Source organism: Homarus americanus, unplaced genomic scaffold, assembly GCF_018991925.1.
Source record: "Homarus americanus isolate GMGI-L3 unplaced genomic scaffold, GMGI_Hamer_2.0 scaffold24260, whole genome shotgun sequence".
Lineage (NCBI taxonomy): Eukaryota > Metazoa > Arthropoda > Malacostraca > Decapoda > Nephropidae > Homarus > Homarus americanus.
In genome coordinates, this window is record NW_024721079.1 from 8,882,575 (window position 1) to 8,892,904 (window position 10,330).

The 10,330-nt window shown below is 37.8% G+C and overlaps 1 protein-coding gene across 1 annotated transcript in view; it reads right to left on the reverse strand.

Annotated features, from left to right (window-relative positions):
• LOC121861362 (DNA mismatch repair protein Msh6-like) overlaps positions 1–7,561 on the reverse strand; it is an 88,977-nt gene extending 81,416 nt beyond the window's left edge. The window contains 5 exon segments of the mRNA XM_042359011.1: positions 3,227–3,391; positions 5,523–5,626; positions 6,561–6,710; positions 6,920–7,101; positions 7,375–7,561. Of these exon segments, the coding sequence (XP_042214945.1) occupies positions 3,227–3,391; positions 5,523–5,626; positions 6,561–6,710; positions 6,920–7,101; positions 7,375–7,517 (744 nt within the window). The 5' untranslated portion in view covers positions 7,518–7,561.
• Between the last annotated feature and the right edge of the window lie 2,769 nt (positions 7,562–10,330).

Consider the following 10,330-nt stretch of genomic DNA (forward strand, 5'->3'; position numbering starts at 1 on the left):
CTCAAGAGTAAACATTATATCTAAAATTTGTATGTCTAATGCAAAATCTATGATGTTTATATTCAAAATGATCATCAAATTGTAAGAATTCCAGCAATGTAAATTATATTCTGGCCGGATAATTTGTATGAATTTTATGAGCTAAATTAAAAAAAATTATACTTCACCGTGTAAAGGGGTACACCCACCGCGGAATGTGAGCATCCTGGGTTCTGGCAGGGCACCGCATAAACGTGGAAACGCGGAATGTGGGACCGCTTTAAGTGAGGGTTGACTGTATATATAAATATGTTTGTGTAATAAATGTATGGAGTAAGAACATACCGGTAACCTTTTTCACTCAAATCCTAATGAAACACCACAATTAGAATACGGTGGTTGCTGTTGAACCACCTGTTGTATAAACAGTGGGAACACAGTCACACCACGGAGACGAGGGAACACTCCCACCACCGATAGTCTCTTGCGAAGCAAGCGTATAAATGAAAGAAAGTACTTGCAGTGTGTTTAATATGTTACAGTATATTATAAATAAATAAATAAACAAATAAATCGGTAAATCCATTTCAAGTAAATGGAAAAATTTTACTCGACACCGACATTAGTTCCAGTTACCGGTAAATAGCAGACGCTTCAGTGACGTCACTAGTGTTTACACTACACTAGCGGGTAACATTTGATGACATTACTTGAAGTGAATTGGCCTTATTTTAAAAAACCAAGGATGGTTGGTAAAGGACTACTGAGTCAGAGGGTAAGTGTCACATTTGGGGTACTGGTCATATACAGCAAATAGAGCTCAAAAGCTACTTTTTAAATGGAAATTTGGGGGGGCCGTCTTATGCACCCCGACGCCTTATAGGCCGCGATATACGGTACCTCTTTTACAGCAAATAAGGACAACTTGGATTTGGTGCCTTCAGAGACCTTAGGAGTGGGTGGGGCACATGTAGGGGTCTTAGAAGTAGACGGAGATGACGAAAAGGACGAGTTTAAATTACGTCCACGTGCTGGTGTCGGCTTTTTACGCTTATTTGCAGGTGCCTAAGAGAGACAAAAAATTTATTATATATTTGTCAGGTGATATTTCAGTACAGTTTTACCCCGCCTAACGCGGTTTCACTTAACGCGTTTTCGCATATACGCGGTGCCTTGCCAAAGCTGAACTTTCACTTAACGCGGATTTTTTCCACATATACGCGGTGAGTGTCCGAGACGCTATTTTTAGATTTGCCCCACCCGCCACCCTGCCTGACTGCCTGTTTTAGCTCATAAAATTCATACAAATTACCAGGCCAGAATATAATTTACATTGCTGGAATTCTTATAATTTGGTGATCATTTTGAATATAAACATCATATATTTTGCTTTAAACTTACAATTTTTAGATAAAAATTTTTCTCTAGGTAACTATGGTATCTTTTGTGCAAAATATATGACATTTATATTCAAAATATTCCTGGTCTTACAAGGAATCCAGCAATGTCAATTATATTATCCTAACTTTAGTTTGAGGTATTATTTATTAAAATTTAGTGGTTATCCCACACATCTCCTTGGGACGGTTGGTGGGGGGTGGGGGGGAGGGAGGGACCGACCGACCATCTGTTACCCTGTGAAGAATTATTATTTTTTTTTATTAACTGAAGATATTTGTTTTAGCTCATAAAATTCATACAAATTACCCGGTCAGAATATAATTTACATTGCTGGAATTCTTATAATTTGGTGATCATTTTGAATATAAACATCATAGATTTTGCTTTAAACTTACAATTTTTAGATAAAAATTTTTCTCTAGGTAACTATGGTATCTTTTGTGCAAAATATATGACATTTATATTCAAAATATTCCTGGTCTTACAAGGAATCCAGCAATGTCAATTATATTATCCTAACTTTAATCTGAGGTATTATTTAATACTAAATGTTAAAAACTCTGGAAGGGAGGATTGGTGGGGGGTGGGGGGGAGGGTTGGGACTGACCGCGCGGTTGGAAGAGGGGGGGAGGCAAGGTGGGGTACTTTGATTGACAGATAGTGTCGTGAAGATTATTTTTTTTTTTATTAACTGAAGATATTTGTTTTAGCTCATAAAATTCATACAAATTACCCGGTCAGAATATAATTTACATTGCTGGAATTCTTATAATTTGGTGATCATTTTGAATATAAACATCATATATTTTGCTTTAAACTTACAATTTTTAGATAAAAATTTTTTCTCTAGGTAACTATGTTATCTTTTGTGCAAAATATATGACATTTATATTCAAAATATTCCTGGTCTTACAAGGAATCCAGCAATGTCAATTATATTTTCCTAACTTTAGTTTGAGGTTATCCCACACATCTCCTTGGGACGGTTGGTGGGGGGTGGGGGGGGAGGGAGGGACCGACCGACCATCTGTTAGCCGGCTGTGTAGTGTGAGAGGGGGAGGGAGTGAGTCCATTATTTGAATGGACATTAACTTGGCGACTGTATTTCTCTATTTCTCTTAAGTATTAATTGTGTGCATGTACCATCATAAAATTAAGATGTTATTTTTACTACAACATAGGTATGTGCCTTCAAAAAGTGGAGTTTGGGGGTCGGGCCGGTTTCTATTGGAATTAATCCCATATATTCTGTTGTTCACTTAACGCGGATTTCACTTAACGCGGGACCCTCTGGGTTCAATTGACCGCGTTAAGTGGGGTACAACTGTATAACATATCATGAAATACTACAGGGGCCCCCCTGTACCAGTGCTCAGTCATTCTGCCAAAAATGCCATGTCTCCTCTCTACAATGTATAACCCCTGGGCTTTGGCCTATGGTCGGTATACCCCTCCCCCCCCCTATGCGGGTATATTCGGGAACATTTAAAAAAAATAAAATAAAAAGCATTTGTAGTCTAACAAACTGGCCATGCATGATATAAACAGGAAATAAACACAGATCTTTTTCAAAGATTGGCAACACAGGGGGGGCTAGGAAGAGCTGAGAATTTTCATGAAGTGGCGTGTGTGTGCGCAACAATAGCACAGGGTAAACAACATAATTTGTAGGTAGTATGAGGTAAAGGACCCTTGATTTACTCATGTTATTACTATTTACACTTTAACAATCATATCACTGCTCCAGTAAATGATCACAATACTAGATTTGTGTATGCGGGGTTGAGGGGTAAAAACACATGGTGAAGTGAGTCAACTCCAAGGTACGAGATGCCTACAGACTTACCTCTTTTACAGCAAATAAGGACAACTTGGATTTGGTGCCTTCAGAGACCTTAGGAGTGGGTGGGGCACATGTAGGGGTCTTAGAAGTAGACGGAGATGACGAAAAGGACGAGTTTAAATTACGTCCACGTGCTGGTGTCGGCTTTTTACGCTTATTTGCAGGTGCCTAAGAGAGACAAAAAATTTATTATATATTTGTCAGGTGATATTTCAGTATAACATATCATGAAATACTACAGGGGCCCCCCTGTACCAGTGCTCAGTCATTCTGCCAAAAATGCCATGTCTCCTCTCTACAATGTATAACCCCTGGGCTTTGGCCTATGGTCGGTATACCCCTCCCCCCCCTATGCGGGTATATTCGGGAACATTTAAAAAAAATAAAATAAAAAGCATTTGTAGTCTAACAAACTGGCCATGCATGATATAAACAGGAAATAAACACAGATCTTTTTCAAAGATTGGCAACACAGGGGGGCTAGGAAGAGCTGAGAATTTTCATGAAGTGGCGTGTGTGCGCGCAACAATAGCACAGGGTAAACAACATAATTTGTAGGTAGTATGAGGTAAAGGACCCTTGATTTACTCATGTTATTACTATTTACACTTAAACAATCATATCACTGCTCCAGTAAATGATCACAATACTAGATTTGTGTATGGGGGGTTGAGGGGTAAAAACACATGGTGAAGTGAGTGTCATGGGTTGCGTTAGGCTTACCCACGCAACCAACTCCAAGGTTTGTTTTACCAGAGATAAGACGCCCGGCGAGGCATAACTGGGACATGTATTTTTCCATTAGTGTATGTTAGCCAGCCTTTAGGGGGATGGGCAGTGAAACAGTGTTGTACTGTTCATCGCTTCACACCCAAAAACCTCATTTTAACCAGTATCCCCTGAGCCATGGGTTAGTTAAGACGTCGCCTCCAGCCTCTCCCTCCTGAAGGGGGGGGGCGGGACACCACACCACACAGAGTCCTCCACCGCACTCCGTCCTGTGAACCGTCGTCGACACGAGACTAAGCGTGTTAACCTAGGTTTGTTATCCCCGTGGAAATATCACGTGTGGATGCCTGGTTGCGACAAGAGCAATCCAGGCTGGCCTATCAAACCTACAGTAAATGGTTAATTAATTCACGCTTACAGAGTTCTCCTGTACGACACCCGTCTACCGTGACCGTGATCGACACGAGACTAAGTGTGTTAACCTAGGTTTGTTATCCCCGTGGAAATATCACGTGTGGAAGCCTGGTTGCGACAAAAGCAATCCAGGCTGGCAGTAAATGTATCACTTGAAGAATTAAGGCTCTGTTAAGTCCCACCCATAGTAGAGTAACCACATGTGTCCCCAAGTTGAAAATTCCCTGTTTTAGAAGATTCATTTTATTACAGCGTGAACGTGAGTAAATCATATATCCACGCAAATTGTAAATCATTGTATGGAAGCTTGACAAATAAATGTAAGTGCAATTATCTGCCCGTATCTGTGATCCTATCTTATTATTACTAAAGGTAACGACTGATTGGTTATGACATAGTATAACCAATAACTTAGATGGATGTTGAAAATTAAATAAATTCATTAAATCATCATTTATCAAGTATAAATCATGGAATGTCGAGTGGTGGAGTGAACTTCTACGTAGATACGCCATAATCTCCTGTAAGTAATCAGTGTGAAGGTATCGGACTCTACGGTAAGAAATAAGAAATACGACATATTATTATCTTTATATAATATAATCCACTCCTACTACCACCGATTCATACCAAAACCATGACAGTGAGTCAACTCCAAGGTACGAGATGCCTACATCATAAAAGCTGAGAAGCTACTGAGAAGAGACTGGGAGGCTCTCATATGTGAGTGAAAGATAAACACCTACTTGGCACCATAATCTAGCTAGGCCCATCGTTTTTATTCAAATAGGCCCACGAAAGATCAAAACATAGGATATGACCCGAAGCTCTGCTGACGCACGTTATATGATGTGTCAACCTAGGGGCTAAGAACATCCTAACCTTCAGGATATATGTGTTACTTTACTGAAACAGTAGCTCCAAATATTCTTCCCATCTCCCATTTATTGTTTTGTTTCCTTCTGGTCCCTCTGCTGTTTTCTTTCATTACTCATTACTTGAAACGTCTCCTCACATACCCTTCCCTTCTTGCTTCACCACTACCACTCTCATCCCACCATTCCTAAACCCTGAAATAAATTAAATGTCTCCATCAGCTATCTTCTAACACCACACTATTAAATGCAAAAGAAATTTAATGCTCAAAATACAATACCTTAACTGGGGAATCAATCTCCGACTCTACTTCTGGCTCCGATACTTCGTCCTCATTCACGGCAGAACTCACTGACCCGTCGTCACTATCACTGGCGATTTTCTCTGTGGAGGGAGAGTCTTGTTTTGATCCATTTTCAGTGTCAGAGGCAAGTGCATGTAACAACAGTAAATAACTGTATTATCTTTATATAAACTATATCAAAGAAAAGAAAATAGTATGATTACTATTACAGTGGTCCCTCGGTTAACGAACGCCTTGGTTAACGAATTACCTTCCATAAGAATCTTCAATTCGGTTAATGAACAAAAATTCGATTAACGAAATCCTTACGAAAATCACATTTTGTTTTGAACATCAGCTGATAAGCTGAAGAGGTACTTAGCCAATTCAGTGATCTCTTCTATGTTTACATTCAAACTAATCACTCTCTTATAAGAATTCCAGCATGCAAATTAAATTCACCCCAGTCACTTCTATTAAATTTTATAAGCAAAAAACAAAAACTCAATCTAAAAGAAAAAAAAATAAACTACAGTAACAATTAAATACTTCACACCACAGGCGCCAACTGTCAAACATGTCACCCCTCCCTCCCCACCCCCACCTCCCTGAGAAATGTTTGGGCAAAAAGACTAGGTTTACAGGTTTAAAAATAAATAATACCTCAGACTAAAGTTAGGATAATATAATTTGCATTGCTGAAATCCTTGCAAGACAGGGAATATGTTGAATATAAACTTCATATATTTTGCACAAAAGATAAAATTTTTGCTCTCCCTAATAAAATTCTTAAATTAGATCTAAAATTTGTATGTCTAATGCAAATTTTAGCATGTTTATATTCAAATTAATCACTATCTTATAAGAATTCCAGCAATGTAAATTATATTCTGGCTTTACTTTGTATATACTTTTCTGTGAGCTGGAACCAATTACCCAATATCCCACTGAAACAATGGTTTTGGTTAACGAACGACCTTCTGGAACGAATTGTGTTCGTTAACCGAGGGACCACTGTACAGATAATAAATTTACCAGGTTTGTAGTCATCCTCTGATTCGCTGTCTGAGTGGAGGATGATCCGTCTGCGCTTCTTTATTGGCTCACCTCCCGTACTGTGCGTTTTGCGACTGTTTTTGTTTTTCTTCACATTCAGGTCAAGATTTTCCTTACTTTGGTCGCTGGCTGTTGAGATAGATTCATATTAAGTGATCCTACTTTATCCATTTTTTTATCCAACAAACTTTGTTCAGATTCTATATACATATTGAGAACATATAAAGGAACAATATAACCAGAGTTGTAAAATAACCAAATAATTTACTTGAGTACTGTACTGTACTGTACTCAAATAAAATTTTTGGGTATCTACTTTTTAAGGTACAGCATCTCACCCTCCTCATCAGTGTCCATTGCTTCATCTTCATCTGAAGGAAGCATTTCCACGAGTAACATTTCTCTATCATCTTTGGACAGCTGCTGTGCTTCATTGGCTTCTTTTACAGCATGTATCCATGATGGGTCCTTATATGTTGGGATGCCATTTTCTCCCGCTGGACAGTAAGGCTTCACAAACCTGGGAAGAAATAATCATCATAGACTTCACAATACAACAGTAAAGTATCCACTCCAGTACATTACTCATCATCTGCCACTGGTACTGTACTGTGTGAAATATGAGATTGTAAGCCTTTCTTTAACCATTGTTGAGAAGTATTTCCTGCTTTCTACATGATTGTAGGTTTAATTCAGATTCCTGCATTATACAAAGAAGGGGTTTTAAAGTGATAGAAAATATTACTTATATAAGATTTCTAAGTAATTTTAAGATGATCTTAAATATACTCACACTTCCTTGACCCATCCTCGTGTAGGAGGGTTGTCAAAGAACTGGACATGTATCAGACCGTCACGATTAAAAACTTTATCACCTGGACTCTCACAGACTAGTGCAGGCCACCAGGGATACCCTTCCAATTTAGCCCAAACCATTTGCAGGGACTTAACATCTGAAATATATAATCTATATTAAGTTTAATAAGAGAAAAATAACACCCAATACACCTGCCTGTTTACAATAAGAGATTTAAATTTTTTAGAAAATCAGTCAAAATAAAACACAGATAATCTCTTTTATCAATGGGAGATGTACTGTAGTACAATAGAGGCAGACACAACTACCCCTGGGGCATCAGTAACACTACTGTACTGTGCATACTCTACCTCAGTACAACTTCTCTTGCATCTCACTGGCCTGAAGTAAAAAAAACACACTGTACAGTAGTTGATGTCAGCAGAGTTAATATTCCCCATACTTTATTGTACAGAGATCTTTGAAGCTTGTTGTGCCTTTGTGTGTGTGTGTGTGGGAGAGGGGGGGGGATGTGAGGAAAGAATGAGATATGAATAACATGTTTTTACTCTTAGTTTTAATGCTGTTACTGGCTGGGAATATGTTCAATGTCTTTGCAGATAGTATGGCTTCTGGAAAAAAAAAATACCTTAATGCTGTTGTTTGGGGCAAGTAAGTGTTCTAAATATAACAGGAAAATCACTATCATAAAAAATGGGGGGGAGAGAACCCTCGATAAAAAAGTATGAAAACATTTCTCTGCCTCTTGTAGCTACACACTATAATAAACAGTAGCACGATGGGGACAAGTTTTCAAGGTAAAACTCTTAATAACTATGGGTCCTATACAGTACTATATAATTTTACTTAAAATTTACCCACATAGGTAAAACAAAAACGTTGTTAGCTGTGCTGCCCTTTACTTCACTGGCTCCTGAATATATCGGAACCTGCTCCAGTGTTGGTCAAGTCTGGCCTCGAATGAGCTCATACTTGGTGCCGTCATAACGCTCTCTGGCAGATTGTTCCAAGAGTTGACAACTTTCACTCTAAAAAAGTTTGTCCTGACAATTCTCTGAACTTGTCGCTTCTTCAACCTTAAGTTGTGACCTCTAATGGGGCGGGTGTCTGCCAGCTCCAGGTATGGAAACTCGACGAAGTACAATACAGTAATGCAGGGTTGTTATGATTTAAATCACATGATTTAAATCAGAGTAAAAAAATCATGATTTAAATCAAAATGATTTTTTTTACTAATAACTGTTTTCTCTTTTTATTCTACACGATTGAAAAGTATATGCAATGCAGCAGGCTAATAACATCAAGATGATTAAAATGCTAAGACCAGGATATGCTCCACCTGATAGACATCAAATTGGAGGGTCTCTCGTGGATCAAGCTTACAATTCAGTGATTAAGAATTATTCAGAAGAACTTAGTGGGAAAACAGTTTGCATGGCCATGATGGATGGATGGAGTAATGTCCATAATGAGCCTATAGTATGTATAACTTTAACAGCGGACAACCGTATTTATCTTGTTGACTCTATAGACACAAAATCAAGACACACAGCTGAATATCTGTTGAAATTAGCTGAATGTGCTACAAAAAAGTGTGAAGACAAATTTGGATACACAGTAAGCTGTGTAACAGATAATGCTGCTAATATGGCAAAAATGAGAAGTGAATTCGGACAAGATAAATCCATTATAACATATGGTTGCTCTGCACACCTGTTAAATTTGCTTTCACAAGAACTGCAAATCAAGAACATTAAGGAGCACATTACAGAAATCATTAAGTACTTCAGAAATCGTCACATCCTAGGATCTTTGTATAGAAGAGCAGGAGGAACAATGCTAGTAATGCCATCAGACACACGATGGAACACAGTGACAGATTCTATTGAATCTTATTTAAAGAACTGGGAGACCCTTGTCAAAGTGTGCAAAGAAAATAGTGAAGACATTGATAAGAAAATTGAAAGGAAAGTTAATGATAAGGCATTAAAAAGAACTGCTGAAGACTATTTAGAGAGACTTAAGCCTACTGCTGTGGCATTGGACTGTGTCCAGAGAGAACATACCCTATTAAGTGATGCTGTAGAAATCTGGGTAAAACTGAAAACTGATATTAAGGAGCATTTAACAGATAAGAAGGATATGGATAATTTTGAAAAAAGAATCAAAGTAGCATTGACACCTGCCCATTTTCTAGCTAATGTGATAGATCCAAGGTATCAGGGCAGACATCTGACTCCTGAGCAGCGAGACATTGCAGAACAGTATGTGTGCGAGTCTCTTCCACATTTCCCTTCAACATTAATGTCCTTCCATGGAAGAAGTGCACCATTTAAAGAGGTCTATTTTGGTAAAGATGTTGTAAAATCTCTCTCACCCCTTGCTTGGTGGCAGTATTTTGCCAATGATATGACAGAAAATGTAATGGATGTTCCTAGACAATTATTTACAGCTGTTGCATCATCAGCAGGGGTTGAGAGAATTTTTTCCACACAAGGACTTGTATACTCAAAGGTAAGAAATCACCTAGGACAGGAAAAGGCATCTAAGCTTGTCACAGTACATAAGCATTTCAATGTTCAACTAAGCTAATTAAAATGTTTTGAACTATTTTTGTTATTTACAGAATGAGAATATTGTGTTGACTTGAAGTTATTACCAGTAATTCTTAATACACTTTAGTCCTACAAATGTAAGAAAATAAACTTGTTACCAGTATTATTTTTTTACAAAATGAGAATATTATTCTGTTGAATTGAAATTAAGTTATTCATTTTTGAAACATGTAATCCTATAAGAGCATTTATGTTAATTTCATTATTATGTTTGGATTTGTGCACTCAAATGTAAGGTATGTTACCAGTTTTCTTTTATTTTACAAAAGAATATTATTTTGTTAAATTCCATTGGTACTATAACCCAATACGTAACT